Below are 27,597 nucleotides of genomic sequence, written 5' to 3'. Positions count from 1 at the left end.
TCCCTCCTCTCTGTGTGTGTCCCTGTTGAATCCTCAGCCCTGCACAACGCCATGCCCCAGCAGCCCTCCCGGCCCAGCCACAAGGCGGCCGCCATGCCGGCCAAGCCCCCGCTGCAGCAGCAGCAGCAGCAGCAGCAGCAGCAGCTGCAGCAGCAGCAGGCCGTAGCCCCGCCCCAGCCCCAACCCGCCATGCCCGTCCCACAGCACCCCCAGCCGCCCCCAGCCCCCCAGCAGCAGCAGCAGCAGCAGCAGCAGCAGCAGCAGCAGCAGCCCCCGCAGCAGCTGCAGCCCCAGTCCTCGGCCCCGGCGCCGCCGCCGCCGCCGCCGCAGCAGCAGCAGCAGCAGCACCAACAACACCAACTCCCGCCGCACATCCTGCACCCCCCCCAGCCCCTCCACCAGCGGCCCCTGTCCCTGTCCCCGCCCACCCTCACCCCGCAGGGCCTGCTCTCCTCCCAGCCCCCCCAGATGCTGCTGGAGGAGGACGACGAGGAGCCCGGGCCGACGATGCCCCTCAGCCAAATGCACCTGTACCTGCAGCAGCTGCAGCAGGGGCGGCAGCCCCAGCAGCCCCAGCAGCTCATGCAGTCCCTCCAGGCACAGGCCCGGCAGCAGCAGCAGCAGCAGCAGCAGCAGCAGCAGCAGCAGCAGCAGCAGCAGCAGCAACAACAGCTGCAGCAGCAGCAACAACAGCTGCAGCAGCAACAGCAGCAACAACAGCAGCAGCAGCAGCAACAGCAGCAGCAGCAGCAGCAGCAGCAGCCGGTTCAGCAGCTGTCGGCCCAGCCCCTGATGCAGTCTGTCCAGGTTCAGTCTCAGCTGGCGTCCCAGGCGTCGCTGGCCCCGCCAGAGCTCTCGGTCCAGGCTCAGGCCCCCCCGGCCCCGTCGCACCAGGCCAAGCCCCAGCAGATGCCCATGCACCAGGCGCGCCACATGCAGCACACCCAGCAGACGCAGCAGCAGCAGCAGCAGATGGGCTACCAGCAGGGCCCTGGACAGGCCGCCGGGCCCCAGAGCTCCCAACACAAAGTGCCGGGGCTGTCGGCCAAACCTCAGCATAACATCATCCATCAGCAGCAGCAGCAGCAGCAGCAGCAGCAGCAGCAGCAGCAGCAGCAGCAGCAGCAGCAGCAGCAGCAGCTGCCCTCCCCACGACAGATCAAGGCCGACCATTACAATGCAGGTGAGGGACGAGAAGTCAATGCCTGCGCCCGCCGCCTACCGTCTGTAATCCGTAAAGAACCCTTGGTGGGTGTTAGGATACTATGGACTCCTGTGTTTCAAAGAGAACCTTGTCTTGTGTTGGGACAGGCCACCACCGCGACAACCCGTCGCCCCTCATGATGCATTCCCCACAGCTGCCGCAATATCCACCCGTAGTCCACCAGTCTCCACCTCACAGCATGCAGCCCAAAAAGGTGAGCCAACTGTTCAGGTACATGGCACGGTTCCCGGCATGTCAGCCAGCGTCTCGTGTGTGTGTGTGTGTGTGTACAGGACTCCGAGCCTAAGACCCCTTTTCGTTCTCTCTGGTAGCAGCAGAGGGTACCTGTAAGCCACGCTGGACCAAAGGAGGAGCGGCTAGCTCCCTCGCCCGTCATGAGAGGGGAGCCCTTCAACCCTGCCATGAGGCCAGACCATCACAAACACCCCGACAGCAAGCCCTCCATAGCAGGCCACGGCCAACAGAGTGAGCACCGAGCCCTCCTCGATCTGGTCCCCTGCCCGGCCTCTAGTCCCCCGCCCTCGCTCTTTTCATGGTGTGAAAAGACCCGGACACCTTCGGCTACTAAGTGTCTCGTGTTTGTGTGTTTGTGGAGCAGATGTGAAGTCCATGGACAGCTCGCGGCCTGTCATACGCTCCTCTGAGTCCAGTGGACCCCCACCCTCTCTGCAGGACAAAGAGAAGTTCAGGCAGGAGTCCAAGGCGCCAGTGGCCCCCAAAAAGGTACAGGTGCGTTCAGAATCGTCTCTTCATTTTGTTTCACCATGTAGTTATTAAGCAGATGCTTTTCTCCTAACCGACCTGGACTCGGATTGGATACATGTCGTCAACGTGCATGTACTTGTTAAGCGTTTTTGCTAGGCTGCGTACATTGGGTATCAAAACCAATAGCTTTAAGCACTGGGAGGGGGGGCCAGTATTACATGCCGGTCTCCTCATTTGATTTATAGCCCGTTGTGATCGAGTGTCTGTCATGTGTTCTCCTGCCGTTCCCTTTGCCATGTTTACTTTGCTGTAATTCTCGCCTCTCCCCTTTCCACTCCTCTGCCTCTCTCTCGCCTCAGGAGGTGAAGCTGAAGAACATGGGCTCGTGGGCCAGCCTGGCGCAGAAGGCCACGTCGGCGCCGTCGTCGGCGCTGAAGTCGTCGAGCGACAGCTTCGAGCAGTTCCGCCGGGCACTGCGGGAGAAGGAGGAGCGCGAGAAGGCCCTGAAGGCTCAGGCGGAGCAGGCGGAGAAGGACCGCATACGCAGGGAACAGGAGAAGCTGCGGTAAGACGAGACCTCCCCGCTCCACTGCTCCGGTGCGAACCGTGCCCGGACCAATGTCTCATTCCACACAGCAGTTTGTGCCTATAGTCAGGAGTGCGTTTGAACAAACACGACGGACAAGTTCATTGAACTATGTTGGCAGGGTGTTATATTGGATCGAACGATATTTATTTTGTTGCCCGGTGTAAAACGAAAACAAGGGGATTGGAACAAAATCCACGGGAACCTTGAACGGTGCAATCTGTAGTCTATGAAGAGGAGGCTGGTTTAGTGGGTTAGGGTGTTTGTTTGGGCTCTGGGCTCCGACCACACATGTGCGCAGTCTACCTGTAGGCCTCCTGAAGACGAAATGATCCGCAAGTGGTGAGACAGCCAACTGTGCCTGTAGGCCAACAGCCTACCGCATCAACATTCCTCTTGGACCGCACCAAGTGTTTCCACTGACGGGAGCAATGATGGATGGATTGTTTGGGTTTGTCCCCCCCTCCCCACCCGTGCAGGGGTCGAGACGAGGAGGAGGTGATGGAGGCCCCCCGCAGGGTCCACGAGGAGCCCCGCAGGCGGCAGGAGCAGCAGCACATGCAGCCCCCACCCCAGCTGCAGCAGCCGCTGCCGCCGCCGCCGCCGCAGCAGCAGCAGCCTGAGCCCCAGCCCGCCCCCGTCCAGCAGGCCGTCCAGCAGCCGCCCACGCCCCCCCAGCCCGCTGCACACAACCCCATGGACCAGCAGAGGGAGCTGGCGCGCCGTCGGGAGCAGGAGCGCCGGAGGAGAGAAGCCGTGAGCACTTTCCCCCTGTTTCCTCCGCTGGAACGCTATGTTTCTGATGGCTATTATAATAATAATAATAAAAACACGTTTTATAAAGCAACTTTCTCACACTCGGGGTCGCTTTACAGATTCATGAGCACACGTGGAGCAAGATAGTACAACAAAGAGTTTAACAACACAAATACAAATAAATGATATAGACGGAGGGTCTATGCAGTGGTGGAAGAGGAGTGTTCTTGAAACAGAAAGGTCTTGAGATGAGCTTTTAAGAGCGAAAGAAGGCTATTTCTTATCGGCTTTCACCAAACCAATTAACAGCATTTTTAATGTGTGATTTATTTTTTTCATCTAATGTTTAAATAGGATGCCTTCAATATTTGTTAGAGGAAAAGTGTAGAAATGGGAGCTTGGTTAATTTTAGTAGGATGTGACCCCCGGGTTATTGCTTGGTGTCATTTCTGTGAGCCACAGAGTTCAGATGAGGACATCATTTTGTAATGCCTCATTATGGTGTTGTTTTCATTTGACACCTGCTGGTTCTTAAGCGGCATGGCAGGCGTGAGCACATGCACACATTCATGTTGCTATTTACACTATTGTTGCTCATGGACACACGGTTTTTCAAGTGGGAAACACTTAGATTCCAGTAAATTGTGTTTGCCTGTGCAAATTCCAAATTCCTCAGTGTGCGACCAGAAAGGGAGTTGCTTTCAGTTAGCCCATTTTATTGACTTGTTCATGTGATGGGGAATACAAAGTTGATTATTAAATAAAGGTCCATGGTGTTCCAAAAAGATCAGTGTTTGTCTACAAACGCATAGATCATTAGGCTATATTTTCAGCGCTGTGTTTATAAGGCTACCTGTGATGCCCAATTCTATTATCAGCTTCCTCTGGCGGGGTCGTCGGCGCAGAGAGCTACCTTTCAGAGGCGCATCACAGTGCCAAAAATAGTGCAGAATTACCGGCTACAATCTTGTGGTGTTACTGGCGCCCGTTAGGGACGCAGCAACCCTTCGGAACACATTGGAAATCTTTGGACGGGGATTAAAGGTGTATTCCACTCGTCATGAACGGGAGCTGGGTTGCGGTAACTCTGCAAATCAATGGAAGTGGCTAACGGGAAGCTAATGCTTACCAAGCAAACTCCCCTTCTGGACACGCAATTATGAATTTGGACATAAACAACTCGTCGGAATCTTTGTATGCCAAGATACAGATATCACGGCGAATCCCTGTACAGGGAACATGCAGGGGGTTCCTACAGCAGATTCTTATAGGCCGACATCCATTGCATTTCGCTTACAGATAGGCTATAGAGTTCACCTGGACTCAGCATAGCCTCCCTCCTTACTACTTGTTACTTGTTCTATGAACAACAAATGACAATTGTCTGTCCTAAATCCGCAGCCCAAGTCTAGTGGTGTGAACTGAAAACTGAAACGCTGGATTGTGTTAAAGCGGGGCAAAAATAGAGGCCAAAGCCAGGTCAGGTTCCGGCAGTTGACACTGCTAGAATCACGGTGGCACGGATGGCTGAGTCCACCTGTCAATCTCCAATTAAAGTTGTGTTATTGTATCACCACAAAAACACAAGTCATAGGCAGGGATTACGCAACCCACTCGTGCTGGTGAAAATGATTCTCTCGGTTCGTACTCGCTAGTGCATTCTAGCTGCTTTTCTCAATGTAATAGTGCCCGTTTTTTTTTCGATAGAACACCAGAATTGGCTTTTATTAAAAATGTGTAATCAGTCTACCACGTTCTCTTTATCAGTGAATTTTTTTTGTCATGATCAGATGTGAACATCGTGCATGTATTTCCAAGAAGCTTAAACCTCATCATCCACATACTTGCGATGTTGCGATATATTATAGGTGTCCGAGAAGCCCAACCCTTATTGCAATGTGTTTTTAAGATTTGGCCGAGATAACACCTTTTGGATGCGTGCACGAGTCATAGAGCCTTTAACTGATAGACGCACTGTACTTGCAACATGCGCACTGTAACACGATACGAACAATCTTCCTGTTAAAGCAGGGCTTGGCAGAACATGTCAGCGTTTTATTGTTGACGATCTAATCTCGTCCCATCGCCAGCCACTGCGGTGGACCTACCTGGCTGGCCGAACGCACGTACTCTGCCTGTGCTCTCACTGCGCACGGCCAGAGTCTTCCACCAGGCTGTGCAGCCCCATTGCTAAGGCTAGTGAGCTAGTCAAGTGGCTTTGGAGGGAGGCCTGAAGAGAGTGGGGGGGGGATACTGTTGATACTTTCAAGATCGCCCGAATCGCCAACTCTGTCAACGAATGTACTCATTTTCCGCTGTGTTCACACATTTCTGTCTTCTCTTTCTCTCTTCAGATGGCGGCCACCATTGACATGAATTTCCAAAGTGACCTAATGGCTATCTTTGAGGAGAATCTGTTTTGAGGAATGAAAGAAAGCAATTGAAACCTAACTGCAAAAAAGGAAAAAAATAATAAAATAACAACTACAAAAAAATGGAACTAGTACAAGGGGGACAGAGACTTCCTGTGGAGGCGGGGCGGAGAAAGCGGTCCGTCGGTGGAGGGGGTTACAACATCAACAACATCAACAAAGGGACAGGTGGGACGCAGAGGGGGGGGCCCTAGGCCGCTGAGACAGACTTTTCGGGTTTCAACAGCTGAGCGGACAGATGTGTGCGGCTGCTGGTGCCCTCGTGACAAAAGACAGTAGGAGGGTGGCGCGGGATAACCGCCATTGTTGCTGATGTCATTTCCTCAAGGACTTCCTGGCCCGCAGACTTCCTGGCCCGCGCCCCTTCGGGGGGGGGGGGGGGGGGATCCCGATACGGTTTGTCTTCTCTCGCAGGCGGACCGGGCTGACGGTCCAAAAGGAGAAGGGGTTTGGAGGGGGGGAGACAAAAAAAAACGACGCTCTGAAAATGCTCTGATAATGTGCTGACAGACTGTGCCGCGGCATTCTGTTCAACTGCCACATGCCTGGTGTGGCGGAGAAAGACACTTTTTTTTTTTTTTTTCCTTTTTTTTTTTGTGCGTGTGCGTGTGTTTTTATTTGTGTTTGGTTCGTCGTAGGTGACACACATGAAATGACGGTGACTCGGCACGGGATGGGTGGGTAGGTAGGTAGAGGGGGGGGGCAGGCGGGCAACTTCCATACTGTATATCATGTATATTTTCTCAAGCCGAGAAGGTACAGTTTGCCTTACACACACACCTCTTTTTCCTATACAAGAGCCTATGTTCCGGGGCCCGGACACACAAACAAAGACCCCACAATAACGGCAGTTATACGGCCAGGAATTTTTTCTTCATGTACTCTCTACTGTAAAGAAGTATTTTCTTACGCTACGATTGAACCGGTTATTTTTATCCCCAGCCCCCCCCTCCCGTCCCCTCTATTTCTCCCCCTTGCTCCCTTTAATCCTCCTCACCAACACACTCCTCCAACTGCGTCTATGCCAAACGACCCCCCCCCCCCCCATCCTAATACCTTTTATTATAAAGCCCTTTTCCTGAGATGTGTAGGTAGCTAGCAAAAAAACTGCATTCTCATTATAATAGCAAGTATTTATCAAAGAAAGATTCACCTTTTTTATTTCCTAATGCCTTGTTTAATTGTACATTTGGAACTACGGCGGGAGACGGAGGAGGGGTTAAGTGCGGCTGTTCTTGAACTTCTTCAGCAAGAAGCGACTTTCCCACTTTTAACTCCATCACCCATAGCAACGGTAAGAATGGGCACAGTTTCGCCACCATCGCAACCGACCAACAAACATTTGTCGTCCACTGAACCAGGTTGTTTGGGCGGGGGGGGGGGGGGGGGGGGGCCAAGTTGTTGCCCATGTCCCTTTTTACTAGCCATGATTTACCAGTGCTCTGGTCCATGCAAAGCATTCTGGACGCAGAGAGTTTAGTCTTTGTGCAAATTCCCATAATAGACACTGAACGACTTTAATTTATAGGCAACAGCAACTCGCAACTGTTGAAACGGTGGCGGCGGTGGTTGACGAGAACTCTCCCAGTGATTTTATTTTTTGTTTTTGTTTTTTTTACAAGATGTCTTCTACTTCACTTAAAGGCACTCTGTTGCAAGTACAAAAAGCACGGTAAACAATTGCAAAAGTTATGCAGAAAACGTCAAAAAAAAAGTTATTTGATTTGTATAATTGTTCTTGTTGGATAATAGTGGATGTGCGTTCTAATACTTTTATCTGAGACGTCGGTAGGATTAAGGTTTGGTTGTTAATCTGAATGACTCGTTCTCTAAATTCGTCTCCTGGTGTTTTTTCTCCAGTGCCTGTATTGTATTGCGATTCTAGTTGGCTTCTATTACCCATAAGTTCTAAGAAGACGGGAGAAGGGACTTGGTTGCATAATATTTGATCAGGAGGAACAATTTTGAGTGTATTAATTCATTAAAAAAAGTTAAATTCAGCCTTTTACATATTTTACCCATTATCAATATTCAGGTTTTAAAATCTAGTTTTAGCGGGACTTCTACGAGTGAGTGTACAAACCTGGCAACTCTTTTTCTCATTTTGTTCAATTGCAAAATTTTACAGTAGATGTTTCCAAGTTGCCACATTAGCGTTGACTGTAAGTATAGGTCTGTATGTGTGAATGTGTATAATTGAATGCCTGTGTGGTTGTATCATTATTTTAGGTTGTGATGCAGGGAGCCATGTTTACTGTTGTAGATGAGGGAACTATTGGTAAGGAGAGTAAACGATGCTTCAGGAGAACTTGTTTCTCTGCTAAAGTCACCTTTTTTTATTTCTTTGAAGTCCACCATATATATGCATTATATAATTTTTATTATTAGACTTTTTTTTTTATATATAAAAAAGGTAACTTTTTTTTCATTCCTTTGAAATGCTTTTATTTTCGTTTCCATTGAGTTTGACGTTGTTGAACGACATGTGCCATGAGTTCTACAGAGAATGTGCAGGCCTGCAGCCCGGTGTTATTCAGGTATTTTAATTTGTATCACATTTGTTCTGTTTTTCTGGGGGGCTGTTTTGAGACATTATCCTCGATTTTATTATTTTTTCGTTTGGTATTTTGTGAGTGGTCTATCGAGGTCTCTGATTCAATCTCTTACGATCCTTGAATAAACTCATCTCTTTTATAGAAAAATAAAAAAATGAAATAAATATTTCGCCTAAATGTCGTTTTTTGAAAACTCGCTTTTGTCAATGATTTGTCGCAGAGTACTTAAGGAAGTTCCTAACAGCTAAACCAGCTCGTTGTTGTTCAATCTGCCTCTTCATCTACTGCATTAGAAAACCAGCCTATCTGACCTCATCGGAGAAGAGGTCATACCGTTCTGCAATCAAACCCCAGGGTCGCTCACTGTCTAACAAAAATGCTGAGATTATAAGCAGAAAATCCGTCCTATGTTGCGTTAAAACATTAACTTTACAATCTTAAGAGACAGTGTTGCCTACTAAGAGGACCCAAATTATTAAAAACGTCTAGTTAGTCCTATCGCAGGGACGCGGGAAGTGGGGGTGCTTAGGGTGCTGCAGCACCCCCCCCCCCTGGCGGCATCTGGCTGTAACTGCAGGTGAGAAGGTTTTCTGAAAAAAATCTATACTTTTTTCTTTTTTTTATAATTTTATCATACAACATGATTTTTCATTAAATTATTGACATCCACCCTTTTTATGATATTTATCATATTATCATTTCATTTTATTTAGAACATGAGTAGGCTGACGTAGGATATGACGCACATCGCAGAACTGTCGATAGCTGATATCGTACGATGCTGATTTACATAAGCATGTTGGTGTTCAACATCTGTTGTAGTGAACATTCTAAAACTGGTGTAAAATGTTCCTGCCATATTAATAGACACGTTGAATGTTATCGTTATGATTCTGGAATCCCGCACGTAAACTGGTTGGCAAAAAAAGAGCAAAGACGGACGGTTTACCCGACGGAGAAACCGTCACTTTCCTCATATCAGACAACTCGTAACTCTGGATGAAAATGAAGGCTTTCTTTTATTGTCACTTTCCTTTTAAATCTTTAGAAATAACCTCCTGAATCCTTGTTATAACGCTGTGTATAATCCCGGACCGCAACAGCTTGTCGGCATGTTGTTAGTGTGTGAAATTCAGCACAGTATCAGCCAAGTTGACTCCAATTTCCACATTGTTTACTTGCTGACGTTTGTGAATAACAGTGGCTAGTTGGCAGAACTCGTTTTACACACCAGTAGAGTGTTTATCAGAGCGGAGCCCTGAATCAGAACTCTTTTTACACACCAGTAGAGTGTTTATCAGAGCGGAGCCCTGAATGTGACGTCACCCGTCATCTCGTCTCTGTAAACAATGGATGTTGCGCAGCATTTATTATGACGTCATTATATAAGACTCTCTCTCAGCACCCCCCCCCCCCCCCCCTTGGACTGACTTCCCGCGTCCCTGATGTTACCCCCTATGATTTATTCGATACATTTCGACAGTGTTATCCCTTATGGGTTTTTCATGACGACAGATAAAAAACGACAGTTTTTTTTACGTTTCATTTGATAAAAACGACAGTGTTACCCCTCATGTTTTTTCCCATGATGACTGATGAAAAACAAGAGTGTTACCCCTTATATTTTATTTGACAAAGACAACAGTGTTACCCCTTGTGTTTTTATTCATGACGACCAATAAAAAAAGGAACCCCTCATGTTTCATTTGATAAAAACAACAGCGTTACCCTAGGTTTTATTTGATAAATATCAACAGTGTTATGTTATTGCGGGGATCCGAACATGAGCTGTTAAGAGTGTTAACCTCTGAACTTAACAATGCACCATCAAGACACCGGATAACAACATCACAAAGGTTATACTTGACTTTATAATTCGCATGAAATAGAGCTAAGAGTGTACCAACAGAGGACATCAACCGGACTTGAACCCCGGTCTCCAGGGGGTTAGGCAGAGTAAACTCCACTGCACCACTGAGGCGATGACATTACACGTTTTTTTTCATGATGACCAATAAAAAACAACAGTGTTGTTATTCATGACGACCAATAAAAAACAACAGTGTTACCCATTATGTTTTTTGTCATGACGACCAATAAAAAACAACAGTGTTACCCCGTATGTTTTTTTTCATGACGAGCAATAAAAAACAACAGTGTTACCCCATATGTTTTTTTTCATGACGACCGATAAAAAACGACACTGTTACCCCTAATGTTTCATTTGATAAAAACAACAGTGTTACCCCTTATGTTTTTTTCATGACGACCGATAAAAAACAACATTGTTACCCCTAATGTTTCATTTGATAAAAACGACAGTGTTACCCCTTGTGTTTTTTTTCATGACGACCAAAGAAAAACAACAGTTTTGCCCCCTATGTTTTATTTGATAAATATCGACAGTGTTACCCCTTTTGTATTTTTCATGACGACCAATAAAAAACGACAGTGTTACCCCTTATGTTTTTTTTCATGACGACCAATAAAAAACAACAGTGTTACCCATTATGTTTTTTGTCATGACGACCAATAAAAAATAACAGTGTTACCCCTTATGTTTTTTTTCATGACGAGCAATAAAAAACAACAGTGTCTCCCCTTATGTTTTCTTTCATGACGACCAATAAAAAACAACAGTGTTACCCCATATGTTTTTTTTCATGACGACCAATAAAAAACAACGGTGTTACCCCTTATGTTTTTTTTCATGACGACCAATAAAAAACAACAGTGTTACCCCATATGTTTTTTTTCATGACGACCGATAAAAAACGACACTGTTACCCCTAATGTTTCATTTGATATAAACGACAGTGTTACCCTTTGTGTTTTTTTTCATGACGACCAAAGAAAAACAACAGTTTTGCCCCCTATGTTTTAATTGATAAATATCGACAGTGTTACCCCTTATGTTTTTTTCATGACGACCGATAAAAAACAACATTGTTACCCCTAATGTTTCATTTGATAAAAACGACAGTGTTACCCCTTGTGTTTTTTTTCATGACGACCAAAGAAAAACAACAGTTTTGCCCCCTATGTTTTATTTGATAAATATCGACAGTGTTACCCCTTTTGTATTTTCCATGACGACCAATAAAAAACAACAGTGTTACCCCTTATGTTTTTTTTCATGACGACCAAGAAAAAACAACAGTGTTACCCCTTATGTTTTTTTTCATGACGAGCAATAAAAAACAACAGTGTCTCCCCTTATGGTTTTTTTCATGACGACCAATAAAAAAAGGAACAGTGTTACCCCTTATGTTTTTATTCATGACGACCAATAAAAAACAACAGTGTTACCCCTTATGTTTTCTTTCATGACGACCAATAAAAAACAGCAGTCTTACCCCTTATGTTTTTTTTCATGACGACCAATAAAAAAAGGAACAGTGTTACCCCTTATGTTTTTATTCATGACGACCAATAAAAAACAACAGTGTCTCCCCTTATGTTTTCTTTCATGACGACCAATAAAAAACAGCAGTCTTACCCCTTATGTTTTTTTTCATGACGACCAATAAAAAAAGGAACAGTGTTACCCCTTATGTTTTTATTCATGACGACCAATAAAAAACAAGAGTGTTACCCCTTATGTTTTTTTTCATGACGACCAATAAAAAAAGGAACAGTGTTACCCCTTATGGTTTTTTTCGTGACTACCAACGAAAAACGACAGTGTCATCCCTCATGTTTCATTTGATAAAAACGACAGTGTTACCCCCTATGTTTTATTTGATAAAGATCGACAGTGTTTTTTTTCATGAAGACCAAAGAAAAACAACAGTGTCACCCCCTATGTTTTATTTGATAAATATCGACAGTGTTATGTTTTTGCAGGGATCCGAACATGAGCTGTTTAGAGTGTTAACCTCTGAACTTAACAATGCACCATGAATCACCGGATAACGTCTTCACAAAGGTTATACTTGACTTTATAATTTGCATGAAATAGAGATATGAGTCTTCCAACAGATGACATCAACCGGACTTGAACCCCGGTCTCCAGGGGGTTAGGCAGAGTAAACTCCACTGCACCACTGAGGCGATGACAATACATAATGATCAATCGTCAAAAAAGAGGATATACATGACATTAAAATGTATGCGTGTATTTCTATTATTTCCCTTATGTTTTTTTTCATGACGACCAATAAAAAACGACAGTGTTACCCCTTATGTTTTTTTTCACGACGACCAAGAAAAAACAACAGTGTTACCCCTTATGTTTTTTTTCATGACGACCAATAAAAAACAACAGTGTTACCCATTATGTTTTTTGTCATGACGACCAATAAAAAACAACAGTGTTACCCCTTATGTTTTTTTTCATGACGAGCAATAAAAAACAACAGTGTCTCCCCTTATGTTTTCTTTCATGACGACCAATAAAAAACATCAGTCTTACCCCTTATGTTTTTTTTCATGACGACCAATAAAAAAAGGAACAGTGTTACCCCTTATGTTTTTATTCATGACGACCAATAAAAAACAACAGTGTTACCCCTTATGTTTTTTTTCATGACGACCAAGAAAAAACAACAGTGTTACCCATTATGTTTTTTGTCATGACGACCAATAAAAAACAACAGTGTTACCCCTTATGTTTTTTTTCATGACGAGCAATAAAAAACAACAGTGTCTCCCCTTATGTTTTCTTTCATGACGACCAATAAAAAACAGCAGTCTTACCCCTCATGTTTTTTTTCATGACGACCAATAAAAAAAGGAACAGTGTTACCCCTTATGTTTTTATTCATGACGACCAATAAAAAACAACAGTGTTACCCCTTATGTTTTCTTTCATGACGACCAATAAAAAACAGCAGTCTTACCCCTTATGTTTTTTTTCATGACGACCAATAAAAAAAGGAACAGTGTTACCCCTTATGTTTTTATTCATGACGACCAATAAAAAACAACAGTGTCTCCCCTTATGTTTTCTTTCATGACGACCAATAAAAAACAGCAGTCTTACCCCTTATGTTTTTTTTCATGACGACCAATAAAAAAAGGAACAGTGTTACCCCTTATGTTTTTATTCATGACGACCAATAAAAAACAACAGTGTTACCCCTTATGTTTTTTTTCATGACGACCAATAAAAAACGACAGTGTCACCCCTCATGTTTCATTTGATAAAAACGACAGTGTTACCCCCTATGTTTTATTTGATAAAGATCGACAGTGTTTTTTTTCATGAAGACCAAAGAAAAACAACAGTGTCACCCCCTATGTTTTATTTGATAAATATCGAGGAAGAATAATAATAATTAATAACACTCAAAGACGCCCAAAGTGAAGGGGGGACCTCACTAACCACCACCAATATGTAGCACCCACTTGGGTGATGCACGGCAGCCAATCGGTGCCAGAACGCTCACTATACACCAGCTGCTCCTTAATGACCAATAACAATGCACCATGAATCACCGGATAACGTCTTCACAAAGGTTATACTTGACTTTATAATTTGCATGAAATAGAGATATGAGTCTTCCAACAGATGACATCAACCGGACTTGAACCCCGGTCTCCAGGGGGTTAGGCAAAGTAAACTCCACTGCAGCACTGAGGCGATGACAATACATGATCAATCGTAAAAAAAGAGGATATACATGACATTAAAATGTATGTGTGTAATTCTATTATTTCCCTTATGTTTTTTTTAATGACGACCAATAAAAAACGACAGTGTTACCCCTTTTGTTGTTTTTCATGACGACCAATAAAAAACAACAGTGTTACCCCTAATGTTTCATTTGATAAAAACGACAGTGTTACCCTTTGTGATTTTTTTCATGACGACCAAAGAAAAACAACAGTTTTGCCCCCTATGTTTTAATTGATAAATATCGACAGTGTTACCCCTTATGTTTTTTTCATGACGACCGATAAAAAACAACATTGTTACCCCTAATGTTTCATTTGATAAAAACGAGTGTTACCCCTTGTGTTTTTTTTCATGACGACCAAAGAAAAACAACAGTTTTGCCCCCTATGTTTTATTTGATAAATATCGACAGTGTTACCCCTTTTGTATTTTTCATGACGACCAATAAAAAACAACAGTGTTACCCCTTATGTTTTTTTTCATGACGACCAATAAAAAACGACAGTGTTACCCCTTATGTTTTTTTTCATGACGACCAATAAAAAACAACAGTGTTACCCCTTATGTTTTTCTTCATGACGACCAATAAAAAACAACAGTGTTACCCATTATGTTTTTTGTCATGACGACCAATAAAAAACAACAGTGTTACCCCTTATGTTTTTTTTCATGACGAGCAATAAAAAACAACAGTGTCTCCCCTTATGTTTTCTTTCATGACGACCAATAAAAAACAGCAGTCTTACCCCTTATGTTTTTTTTCATGACGACCAATAAAAAAAGGAACAGTGTTACCCCTTATGTTTTTATTCATGACGACCAATAAAAAACAACAGTGTTACCCCTTATGTTTTTTTTCATGACGACCAATAAAAAAAGGAACAGTGTTACCCCTTATGGTTTTTTTCGTGACTACCAAAGAAAAACGACAATGTCACCCCTCATGTTTCATTTGATAAAAACGACAGTGTTACCCCCTATGTTTTATTTGATAAAGATCGACAGAGTTACCCCTTTTGTATTTTTCATGACGACCAATAAAAAACGACAGTGTTACCCCTTATGTTTTTTTTCATGACGACCAATAAAAAACAACAGTTACCCCTTATGTTTTTTTTCATGACGACCAATAAAAAACAACAGTGTTACCCCATATGTTTTTTTTCATGACGACCGATAAAAAACGACACTGTTACCCCGAATGTTTCATTTGATAAAAACGACAGTGTTACCCTTTGTGTTTTTTTTCATGACGACCAAAGAAAAACAACAGTTTTGCCCCCTATGTTTTATTTGATAAATATCGACAGTGTATTCCCTTTTGTATTTTTCATGACGACCAATAAAAAACAAGTGTTACCCCTTATGTTTTTTTTCATGACGACCAATAAAAAACAACAGTGTTACCCCTTATGTTTTTTTTCATGACGACCGATAAAAAACAACATTGTTACCCCTAATGTTTCATTTGATAAAAACGAGTGTTACCCCTTGTGTTTTTTTTCATGACGACCAAAGAAAAACAACAGTTTTGCCCCCTATGTTTTATTTGATAAATATCGACAGTGTTACCCCTTTTGTATTTTTCATGACGACCAATAAAAAACAACAGTGTTACCCCTTATGTTTTTTTTCATGACGACCAATAAAAAACGACAGTGTTACCCCTTATGTTTTTTTTCATGACAACCAATAAAAAACAACAGTGTTACCCCTTATGTTTTTCTTCATGACGACCAATAAAAAACAACAGTGTTACCCATTATGTTTTTTGTCATGACGACCAATAAAAAACAACAGTGTTACCCCTTATGTTTTTTTTCATGACGAGCAATAAAAAACAACAGTGTCTCCCCTTATGTTTTCTTTCATGACGACCAATAAAAAACAGCAGTCTTACCCCTTATGTTTTTTTTCATGACGACCAATAAAAAAAGGAACAGTGTTACCCCTTATGTTTTTATTCATGACGACCAATAAAAAACAACAGTGTTACCCCTTATGTTTTTTTTCATGACGACCAATAAAAAAAGGAACAGTGTTACCCCTTATGGTTTTTTTCGTGACTACCAAAGAAAAACGACAATGTCACCCCTCATGTTTCATTTGATAAAAACGACAGTGTTACCCCCTATGTTTTATTTGATAAAGATCGACAGAGTTACCCCTTTTGTATTTTTCATGACGACCAATAAAAAACGACAGTGTTACCCCTTATGTTTTTTTTCATGACGACCAATAAAAAACAACAGTTACCCCTTATGTTTTTTTTCATGACGACCAATAAAAAACAACAGTGTTACCCCATATGTTTTTTTTCATGACGACCGATAAAAAACGACACTGTTACCCCGAATGTTTCATTTGATAAAAACGACAGTGTTACCCTTTGTGTTTTTTTTCATGACGACCAAAGAAAAACAACAGTTTTGCCCCCTATGTTTTATTTGATAAATATCGACAGTGTATTCCCTTTTGTATTTTTCATGACGACCAATAAAAAACAAGTGTTACCCCTTATGTTTTTTTTCATGACGACCAATAAAAAACAACAGTGTTACCCCTTATGTTTTTTTTCATGACGACCGATAAAAAACAACATTGTTACCCCTAATGTTTCATTTGATAAAAACGAGTGTTACCCCTTGTGTTTTTTTTCATGACGACCAAAGAAAAACAACAGTTTTGCCCCCTATGTTTTATTTGATAAATATCGACAGTGTTACCCCTTTTGTATTTTTCATGACGACCAATAAAAAACAACAGTGTTACCCCTTATGTTTTTTTTCATGACGACCAATAAAAAACGACAGTGTTACCCCTTATGTTTTTTTTCATGACAACCAATAAAAAACAACAGTGTTACCCCTTATGTTTTTCTTCATGACGACCAATAAAAAACAACAGTGTTACCCATTATGTTTTTTGTCATGACGACCAATAAAAAACAACAGTGTTACCCCTTATGTTTTTTTTCATGACGAGCAATAAAAAACAACAGTGTCTCCCCTTATGTTTTCTTTCATGACGACCAATAAAAAACAGCAGTCTTACCCCTTATGTTTTTTTTCATGACGACCAATAAAAAAAGGAACAGTGTTACCCCTTATGTTTTTATTCATGACGACCAATAAAAAACAACAGTGTTACCCCTTATGTTTTTTTTCATGACGACCAATAAAAAAAGGAACAGTGTTACCCCTTATGGTTTTTTTCGTGACTACCAAAGAAAAACGACAATGTCACCCCTCATGTTTCATTTGATAAAAACGACAGTGTTACCCCCTATGTTTTATTTGATAAAGATCGACAGAGTTACCCCTTTTGTATTTTTCATGACGACCAATAAAAAACGACAGTGTTACCCCTTATGTTTTTTTTCATGACGACCAATAAAAAACAACAGTTCCCCCTTATGTTTTTTTTCATGACGACCAATAAAAAACAACAGTGTTGCCCCATATGTTTTTTTTCATGACGACCGATAAAAAACGACACTGTTACCCCGAATGTTTCATTTGATAAAAACGACAGTGTTACCCTTTGTGTTTTTTTTCATGACGACCAAAGAAAAACAACAGTTTTGCCCCCTATGTTTTATTTGATAAATATCGACAGTGTATTCCCTTTTGTATTTTTCATGACGACCAATAAAAAACAAGTGTTACCCCTTATGTTTTTTTTCATGACGACCAATAAAAAACAACAGTGTTACCCCTTATGTTTTTTTTCATAACGACCGATAAAAAACAACATTGTTACCCCTAATGTTTCATTTGATAAAAACGAGTGTTACCCCTTGTGTTTTTTTTCATGACGACCAATAAAAAACGACAGTGTTACCCCTTATGTTTTTTTTCATGACGACCAATAAAAAACAACAGTTACCCCTTATGTTTTTTTTCATGACGACCAATAAAAAACAACAGTGTTACCCCATATGTTTTTTTTCATGACGACCGATAAAAAACGACACTGTTACCCCGAATGTTTCATTTGATAAAAACGACAGTGTTACCCTTTGTGTTTTTTTTCATGACGACCAAAGAAAAACAACAGTTTTGCCCCCTATGTTTTATTTGATAAATATCGACAGTGTATTCCCTTTTGTATTTTTCATGACGACCAATAAAAAACAAGTGTTACCCCTTATGTTTTTTTTCATGACGACCAATAAAAAACAACAGTGTTACCCCTTATGTTTTTTTTCATGACGACCGATAAAAAACAACATTGTTACCCCTAATGTTTCATTTGATAAAAACGAGTGTTACCCCTTGTGTTTTTTTTCATGACGACCAAAGAAAAACAACAGTTTTGCCCCCTATGTTTTATTTGATAAATATCGACAGTGTTACCCCTTTTGTATTTTTCATGACGACCAATAAAAAACAACAGTGTTACCCCTTATGTTTTTTTTCATGACGACCAATAAAAAACGACAGTGTTACCCCTTATGTTTTTTTTCATGACAACCAATAAAAAACAACAGTGTTACCCCTTATGTTTTTCTTCATGACGACCAATAAAAAACAACAGTGTTACCCATTATGTTTTTTGTCATGACGACCAATAAAAAACAACAGTGTTACCCCTTATGTTTTTTTTCATGACGAGCAATAAAAAACAACAGTGTCTCCCCTTATGTTTTCTTTCATGACGACCAATAAAAAACAGCAGTCTTACCCCTTATGTTTTTTTTCATGACGACCAATAAAAAAAGGAACAGTGTTACCCCTTATGTTTTTATTCATGACGACCAATAAAAAACAACAGTGTTACCCCTTATGTTTTTTTTCATGACGACCAATAAAAAAAGGAACAGTGTTACCCCTTATGGTTTTTTTCGTGACTACCAAAGAAAAACGACAATGTCACCCCTCATGTTTCATTTGATAAAAACGACAGTGTTACCCCCTATGTTTTATTTGATAAAGATCGACAGAGTTACCCCTTTTGTATTTTTCATGACGACCAATAAAAAACGACAGTGTTACCCCTTATGTTTTTTTTCATGACGACCAATAAAAAACAACAGTTACCCCTTATGTTTTTTTTCATGACGACCAATAAAAAACAACAGTGTTACCCCATGTTTTTTTTCATGACGACCGATAAAAAACGACACTGTTACCCCGAATGTTTCATTTGATAAAAACGACAGTGTTACCCTTTGTGTTTTTTTTCATGACGACCAAAGAAAAACAACAGTTTTGCCCCCTATGTTTTATTTGATAAATATCGACAGTGTATTCCCTTTTGTATTTTTCATGACGACCAATAAAAAACAAGTGTTACCCCTTATGTTTTTTTTCATGACGACCAATAAAAAACAACAGTGTTACCCCTTATGTTTTTTTTCATGACGACCGATAAAAAACAACATTGTTACCCCTAATGTTTCATTTGATAAAAACGAGTGTTACCCCTTGTGTTTTTTTTCATGACGACCAAAGAAAAACAACAGTTTTGCCCCCTATGTTTTATTTGATAAATATCGACAGTGTTACCCCTATTGTATTTTTCATGACGACCAATAAAAAACAACAGTGTTACCCCTTATGTTTTTTTTCATGACGACCAATAAAAAACGACAGTGTTACCCCTTATGTTTTTTTTCATGACAACCAATAAAAAACAACAGTGTTACCCCTTATGTTTTTCTTCATGACGACCAATAAAAAACAACAGTGTTACCCATTATGTTTTTTGTCATGACGACCAATAAAAAACAACAGTGTTACCCCTTATGTTTTTTTTCATGACGAGCAATAAAAAACAACAGTGTCTCCCCTTATGTTTTCTTTCATGACGACCAATAAAAAACAGCAGTCTTACCCCTTATGTTTTTTTTCATGACGACCAATAAAAAAAGGAACAGTGTTACCCCTTATGTTTTTATTCATGACGACCAATAAAAAACAACAGTGTTACCCCTTATGTTTTTTTTCATGACGACCAATAAAAAAAGGAACAGTGTTACCCCTTATGGTTTTTTTCGTGACTACCAAAGAAAAACGACAATGTCACCCCTCATGTTTCATTTGATAAAAACGACAGTGTTACCCCCTATGTTTTATTTGATAAAGATCGACAGAGTTACCCCTTTTGTATTTTTCATGACGACCAATAAAAAACGACAGTGTTACCCCTTATGTTTTTTTTCATGACGACCAATAAAAAACAACAGTTACCCCTTATGTTTTTTTTCATGACGACCAATAAAAAACAACAGTGTTGCCCCATATGTTTTTTTTCATGACGACCGATAAAAAACGACACTGTTACCCCGAATGTTTCATTTGATAAAAACGACAGTGTTACCCTTTGTGTTTTTTTTCATGACGACCAAAGAAAAACAACAGTTTTGCCCCCTATGTTTTATTTGATAAATATCGACAGTGTATTCCCTTTTGTATTTTTCATGACGACCAATAAAAAACAAGTGTTACCCCTTATGTTTTTTTTCATGACGACCAATAAAAAACAACAGTGTTACCCCTTATGTTTTTTTTCATGACTACCAATAAAAAACAACAGTGTTACCCCATATGGTTTTTTTCATGACGACCAATAATAAACAACAGTGTTACCCAGGGACGCGGGAAGTGGGGGTGCATATAGGTGCTGCAGCGGCCCCTGGCTGTAACTGCAAGTGAGAAAGTTTTCTGAATAAATCAATTCTTTTTTTTTTTTGCATAGTTTTATCATACAACATGATTTTTCATTAAATTATTGACATCCACCCTTTTTATGATATTTATCATATTATCGGTACTATGCTGATTTTACATAAGCATGTTGGTGTTCAACATCTGTTGTAGTGAACATTCTAAAACTGGTCACAAAATAGACACGTTGAATGTTATCGTTTTGATTCTGGAATCCCGCATGTAAACTGGTTGGCAAAAAAAGAGCAAACACGGGCGGTTCACTTGACGGAGAAACCGTCACTTTCCTCATACCAGACAACTCGTAACTCTGGATGAAAATGAAGGCTTTCTATTATTTTCACTTTCCTTTTAAACCTTTAGAAATAACCTCCTGAATCCTTGTCATAACGCTGTGTATAATCCCGGACCGCAACAGCTTGTCGGCATGTTGTTAGTGTGGGAAATTCAGCACAGTATCAGCCGAGTTGACTCTAATTTCCACATTGTTTACTTGCTAACGTTTGTGAATAACAGTGGCTAGTTGGCAGAACTGTTTTTACACACCAGTAGAGTGTTTATCAGAGCGGATCCCTGATGTGACGTCACCCGTCATCTCGTCTCTGTAAACAATGGATGTTGCGCAGCATTTATTATGACGTCATTATATAGACTCTCTCAGCACCCCCCCCTCGGACTGACTTCCCGCGTCCCTGTCCTATCGTCACATTGTGTACCACATTTGGTCACCCTACTGTCCTATTACCCTACATTTAGTAATCAGCTAAACGGATACATAACCAAATATTTTATCGAAGTTCTTTACCCACATGAATGCAACACAAACAAACTCCAACCACGTAGTAAGCAGGGTGTGATCTGATCCTGAAGACCGCCCGTGATACGAATACACCCAATCACGTCCGACTCCTACTCGACCCGCTGGACGGGCGACCTTAACTCCGCCCCTTCCTTGAAGTAGTTTACATATCGTCCCAGGCCAGCTGAGTTGAATGAGGCTGATTCAGAGGAGAGGCGCAAAAGTCCGAACCAAGTGGAACATTGTAGCCCAAATACGCCTACATTTGAATACAACATCTACTTGTCCGGCTTTCACTTTCAGAATTTGAATGGATTATACTTGTGTATTGAGGTTGTGTAAATTAATTCCAAAAGAAAGGCATCAACCTGAGGTTATTTTGAGGATGGACTAGCCGACTCCGAGGTAAGTAAAGTTTGCTTTAACATAATTGACATGCTGGCATTTAATGTTGGCCTACTTGATTGTAAATTGAATTGCAATTCTGAGATGGGTTGGAATGGTGCTTGTTACTGCTGTAAGTATTACGTTACTAATTACGTTTTATTTATATTGACCATAATTGCCTCGAGGCATCTCTAAAATATGATAAATATCATGTGATTACAAAAACTAGATGCAGCAGAACGAATTATTCATATATGGCTAGTGGTGCTGTTGTGACTAGTGCTTTGTTCAGTGCTGACCTGTTCTTCTCTTGCAACACACCACCGATGACCTGTGTTTACCTAGCCCGAGAAACTGGCGTATCTGCAAGTGTTCTCTGTATTTGTAAATGTTTACCTACGTATGACTAATACAACCAGAAATTAAGCTGAATTGAAGGCCTCAAATGATTATGATTGTATGTATGATTGTATTAACACAATACAATCATACATACACAATCATACAGGAGGGTTTTATCTCTTATTGTTATTCCTTAGCCTGCAGGAATGCTGGCAGACGGAAATATAAAATTCCCCCTTAAAAGAAAAGTGTTTTACATTGTTGGTTTGTTAGTCATGCAGGTCACCGAAAACAGCGGCGCCTGGAACGCCTGCGACTACAGCCACGACGTGGCCTTCTTCTACAAGCTGGTGGACAAGCGGATCAGCAAGTCGTGGACGCAGCGCGACCACCTGGTGATCGGCCTGGGCCTCAGCGTGTGCCTGGTCGTGGTCCTCTCCAACCTCATGGTTATGGTGGCAATATTCATCAACCGCCGCTTCCACTTCCCCATCTACTACCTGCTGGCCAACATGGCAGCTGCCGACCTGTTTGCGGGTGTGGCCTACGCCAACCTCATGCTCAACACGGGCCCTTGGACCGCGCTTCTCAGCAAGGAGAAGTGGTTCCTGCGCAGCGCGCTGGTGGACATTAGCCTCACGGCCTCGGTGGCCAACCTGCTGGCGGTTGCGGTGGAGCGGCACCAGACGGTGGTGGCCATGCAGCTGCACAGCCGCATGAGCAAGCGGCGCGTTGTGCTGCTCATCGTGTGCATCTGGGCGGCGGCGGGCGCCATGGGCCTGGTGCCCTCCATGCTGTGGAACTGCGAGTGCGACCTGGCCAGCTGCTCCACCATCGCGCCGCTATACAGCCGCCGCTTCCTGGTGTTCTGGGCGGCGTTCAACCTGCTGGCCTTCGGGGTCATGGCGGCGGTGTACGGGCGCATCTTCGTGTACGTTCGGCGCCAGAGCCGCGGCGTCTCGCGCCACACATCCGACGCGGCGCAGGGCCAGCGCATGGTGGTGAATCTGATGAAGACCATCGCCATGGTCCTGGGTGAGGAGATGGGTAGTGATGTTTGAGATGGGTAGTGGTGTGTGTGTGTGTGTGTGTGTGTGTGTGTGTGTGTGTGTGTGTGTGTGTGTGTGTGTGTGTGTGTGTGTGTGTGTGTGTGTGTGTGTGTGTGTGTGTGTGTGTGTGTGTGTGTGTGTGTGTGTGTGTGTGTGTGTGTGTGTGTCCACACCACACTCGGCTTCCTCATGTTATTTTTCTCTGAAGCTTTAAAGTCAGACATGTTGATGTAAACGCGTGTGTGCGTGTGTTGTAAGCGCCGTCCACAGACCGATGGCGTACATTTCCTGCTTGGTTGACCAATACCTGTTTTACCACTCGCCGTGTGTGTCAGATGCAGACATATGGCTTTGAGAATTTAATTGAACTGTATTCGAATAACTTCCAAATCATATTATTACAAGCCTCCCTAATTGAATCCTCTAAAAATGTCCTGGACTCATATTATTGCTGGCTGTGTCCATTGACATAAATGCTTGCATGTGTGTCCGTCTCTCTTAGTGGCCTTTGTAATCTGCTGGACCCCCGGGCTATTGACCCTATTGCTGGAAGGGCTGCTGGGAAAGGACAGCCATGCCCACGCCTATGAAAAGTACTGCCTAGTTATCGCTGAGTGCAACTCTCTGGTCAATCCCATCATCTACTCCCTTCGCGACGAGGAGATGCGAAGCACCTTCAAGTGGATTCTTTGCGGCCGACGGGACGGCCGCGCCTGCACCGCGATGGCGGTGGCGCCCCCTGCTGTCCAGTACTGCGCACCGCAGCTAGAGGTAGCCTCGAATAGTATGATATAATCCTCCATACGTTTTGAATTCGCCACCTGAAAATAAATGCTTGCTTTCCTTTAGTCTTAGTTTGCTTGAACAGTTCCGTTATTATTTCACCTTTTGAACAGGGGATCGTTCAGGAAATTATCTCTTTTATTTTCCTCCGAAATCATAAAAGCAAGCTATAAACGTTACTCCTCTCTGCCTTTGTGGGTGAGTCACTGGGCTACTCATTACGTCCACCGTCGGGTTTCTTAAGGCTCCAGAGACCGGGAACTGTCGTGTTTTGACTTGCCTGGCACCGGTGCATTCCTCCCCCTCCTCAATTCCTTCCTTCCCTTAATCTAGTTCTCTCGGAATACAATCCTCCCGAATTCAATGATTGGGCTATCAAAGCAGACAGAGGGACCATGGTTAATGTTCCATAGATTCCCTGGAATTTTTAAATCAGGCCTCCAGCCCTGAACCATGCGTGGGATGAGCAGGACTATTCTCAACAAGCAACGGGAGATAATGAAATGCTTCCAATTCCAGGCTTACTCAACAGTAACTAACAGGGCAGCACACGTAGATGGGAGTCATGACAAAGCTCTAATTGCAAGAAAAAATGGTGCCCCTAGTTTAAACGGTGTGTCCTGTGTATTTCATTGCCAACTCCTCCCGATTTTGCTCTAGTCCGCGGTGATGTTGATTTAAGTTTTTTTTTTTTTTCCGAGGTCGTGTCAGTCGAAAAGTTGGACGACCGGGTCTTGGAGCCTTCTAAAGCGGAGGATCACTGCCAGCTTCTGGAGAAGCCCGAATTACAGATCCCACAGTAAACGGACTGACTTTTGAGAGACCAATTACTTTTAAACCTTGTGGTTAAACTTTTATATCGAACCACGCTGGGTTATGAGTCTTTTGGACATGACTCGTACTGATGTACGGCGTCTGCCATGAATGTTATTTTATGAGTAACTTATTAAAAATGCATATGAGGGTAATGGATATGTATCTAATCTTACTTTAATTATTTTTAGCACTGTTTTGTTTAATGGGTGTCGGGCCATCATGCGATGTCGAAATACCAATTCAGACATAACTTTATTTCCCAATTAATATTAAACACTCGTGTTGTGCTTAACAGCCAAAGGACAATTAAAGAGCAAAGTCCTATTACTCGGCATTAACAGCCACTCAACCCTACCAAGCAGGTACAAAACTGTTTTTTCATTGCTGAAAGAGCCCGGAGATTCAGAGGAAAACCTGACATGACCACTCCTGAAGGGGGTTCGATGATTTATTCTCCTTTTTAATATAAGCCATTGGTGCTAACCGTTTTGTTTCATGATTACCTTTTTGATTATGAACGCATTTGCAATAATTCAATGGAAACACTCAAAAGGACAACGACTGAAAACCACACTAAATTGTTTTATTAGTTTTCTAATAAGAACACTACAATTTTTATCATATTCCTTTTGTTTCACTCGTTCTAGAACAATTCTAAAGTTGAGGTATAAAAGGAGTTCATACAGACTCGCAGGTCTGAAAACTGGGGATTATATACAAGAGAAATGGAAAGACAAGAGGTAGAGAGGGCTAAATACAAGGGGAAGTGAGTAAGCGGGAGAGATAGAAAATATACTAATTAAAAACAAAGTCCGCCAAAACGGGTTAAAGAACTTCTCTGGTGCTGTGGAAGTATTGTCGCTAAAGCGGAACCAGATTTAGTCTCCCATCCCAGCTTCTGGTTAGGTGTTCGGTCAGAGTCCTTTGGATTTGCTTGCTGGTTAGCACGGTGGTGGCTATGCTTATGAGGCCCAGTCCATTAGCCTATTAGCCTAAACTGCTAGGCTCCGAAAGATCTCGGCCTGAACATTGTAAATAAACTATTGCCTAGTGTGGTCCAAACCGTGACATGTATACTATGTACCTTTCAACGCTCACTATGGTGTTTTGTCAGAACCACAACATTGGCAAGTATACTTAAGGAACTTGTAAACTTTTGCATTCACTCTAAACTGTAGTAACAAAAGGTTTCTCTAGGATAAACCAATTAGTGTCATCTTCAATCAAGTTCGACACAACCAACACCTGTAGGAATCTAGTTTTTCCACAGCACCAGATTACCTTTATACCTGTAAAACCCTACAACAGCATCCAGGTATGTAACAAAGACTCAAATTATGATACTTAAGAGAAATACCAGCGTAATTGTGGCCCCTGCATCACAATAAAGGCCAAACCACCACAGGCTTCACCCAATCAAAACATCCCAAAGGTTTATAAAAAAAAAAATAAAGGAAAAAACATTCCACAAACTGTACAGTGACATCCATTACAACTGGTAGAAAAAAGGGGTATACGCTAGTTTTGGTGTTGTGGTAACATTATTCGTAAGATAAAGTCATATGAAATGTACATAGTAACAGTAAACGGGTACTTTTAAATCAGATTATTACTCTCGAGGCTTAGGAGCTCAAGTTTATTTTCTGTAACTTTGCCACAAGTCTTGTGTATTTTTACATTTCGGTATCCATAAGGCCTTATCTTACTATCAAAATCCTTTGCGCTTCGCTTATCTGTTGTACATAAAGAAAAAGACAAACGTTCACAGGATGTGAATTCCAACCTTCCCCCGCAAAAGAAAACAACCTATAAACAAAAACACTTGCATTTGTCCGGTGCGTCTTTCACCCCTGACGAGAGTTATTGTACACCCAGTGCTGCCTGTTTTGGTGACCGAGGAGAGAAAGCCCTTGCCAACCGGCCAAATCAAAAACCAAAGATCAGTAAAAATAAAGAAAAAAAGACAAACATTGGTACGTTATTCTTGTAGTCGTAAGACGAACACAAACAGAACATTCCGAATCAAAAAGCGGGTGATCGACTGTACAGGATACAATCAAATTCACGGGTGTGATACGATGCCGCATAGATGGTAAGACCGAGCCCTACCGTGGAGGCAACAGAGACAGTTTGAAAGAAAAATAAATCCCTCCTCTCCTCAAAACAAAAAGGAAATAAAAAGGTGTCTGCCCACCGACGCGAGCAAGAGTTTCATCATAGCATCGTCTATTGTGGAGGCTTTTTTTTTTTTTTTTTGGTTTCGGTACGATAGGAAGTGGTGTGTTGCCTTGGGCCAGTGAACGCACATGGTTTTTCAAGTGAGTAGGAGTTCCCCCGTTATGGGCTGCTTACCCAAGTACCCCCGTCGTGTGAATGGTTTAGAATTACAGCAAGGCCAAAGCCGGTCTCACTGAGGAGTGTCCAAGGAACGGCACACTCCTTTTTTGGTCTGTCTGATAACATTAAACCCTTTCTTTTTTTTCTTTTTTGTTAATAAAAAGTGAAGCTACAAACTTGAAGATTAAATGAAAACGATAATAAACACACCTAAAAAAAAAAAAAGAAAAGAAAAAATCCTACATGCATGGAAGACGGTCACATTTCTAAATTCATGTTACATTTGTCCCGACAAAGAGGTTACTTTCCCCCGCACCCCCCTCCACACCCACTGTGTCCAACCTCTCGCCGCGCTCCCTGGAGAAGCCAGACCTAGTTTTATTTGGTCGCAGCCGGGTTGAGTTTTTTGTGGTTGTGGGAAGAAAATAACGACAAAGAAAGAAAAGCATTAGAAAATAGACTACAATCAAATAAACCGCTTTGACAGAGCGCATGGGAACGTCCCATCTAAGAAGCCCCACAACACACAAAGGG

General features: G+C 42.2%; 2 protein-coding genes across 11 annotated transcripts in view; both read left to right on the top strand.

Moving 5' to 3' along the window:
• The window catches only part of brd4 (bromodomain containing 4), a 31,491-nt gene extending 23,078 nt beyond the window's left edge, over positions 1 to 8,413 (top strand). For 4 of the 8 annotated variants that reach the window (XM_060036939.1, XM_060036953.1, XM_060036912.1 and 1 more), the window contains exons 12-19: positions 38 to 1,090; positions 1,145 to 1,183; positions 1,312 to 1,418; positions 1,537 to 1,690; positions 1,824 to 1,954; positions 2,290 to 2,495; positions 2,996 to 3,272; positions 5,627 to 8,413. In XM_060036939.1, coding sequence (XP_059892922.1) covers positions 38 to 1,090; positions 1,145 to 1,183; positions 1,312 to 1,418; positions 1,537 to 1,690; positions 1,824 to 1,954; positions 2,290 to 2,495; positions 2,996 to 3,272; positions 5,627 to 5,695 — 2,036 coding nt within the window. In that variant the 3' untranslated portion in view covers positions 5,696 to 8,413. The remainder of the gene's footprint in view (positions 1 to 37; positions 1,091 to 1,144; positions 1,184 to 1,311; positions 1,419 to 1,536; positions 1,691 to 1,823; positions 1,955 to 2,289; positions 2,496 to 2,995; positions 3,273 to 5,626) is intronic. The other 4 variants (XM_060036970.1, XM_060036922.1, XM_060036961.1 and 1 more) reach the window with 2 other exon arrangements.
• A 13,100-nt stretch (positions 8,414 to 21,513) lies between these two features.
• Positions 21,514 to 27,316, top strand: lpar2a (lysophosphatidic acid receptor 2a). Of its 3 annotated transcripts, none has more exons than XR_009522921.1 (4): positions 21,514 to 21,754; positions 22,352 to 23,113; positions 23,630 to 24,523; positions 24,612 to 27,316. XR_009522921.1 is itself a non-coding variant. In XM_060036883.1 (4 exons), the coding sequence occupies exons 2-4, from the start codon at positions 22,354 to 22,356 to the stop codon at positions 24,656 to 24,658; spliced, it is 1,089 nt and encodes a 362-aa protein (XP_059892866.1). In that variant the 5' UTR covers positions 21,514 to 21,754; positions 22,352 to 22,353; the 3' UTR covers positions 24,659 to 27,316. The 3 variants fall into 3 exon arrangements, 2 of the variants coding, with proteins under 2 accessions (XP_059892866.1, XP_059892856.1); XM_060036883.1 differs by having other exon boundaries at positions 23,630 to 23,911; XM_060036873.1 differs by having other exon boundaries at positions 21,515 to 21,754; positions 23,630 to 23,898.
• Positions 27,317 to 27,597: the final 281 nt, after the last annotated feature.

Source organism: Gadus macrocephalus, chromosome 2 (assembly GCF_031168955.1).
Source record: "Gadus macrocephalus chromosome 2, ASM3116895v1".
Classification (NCBI taxonomy): domain Eukaryota; kingdom Metazoa; phylum Chordata; class Actinopteri; order Gadiformes; family Gadidae; genus Gadus; species Gadus macrocephalus.
This window is presented reverse-complemented; position numbering and strand designations above follow the sequence as displayed.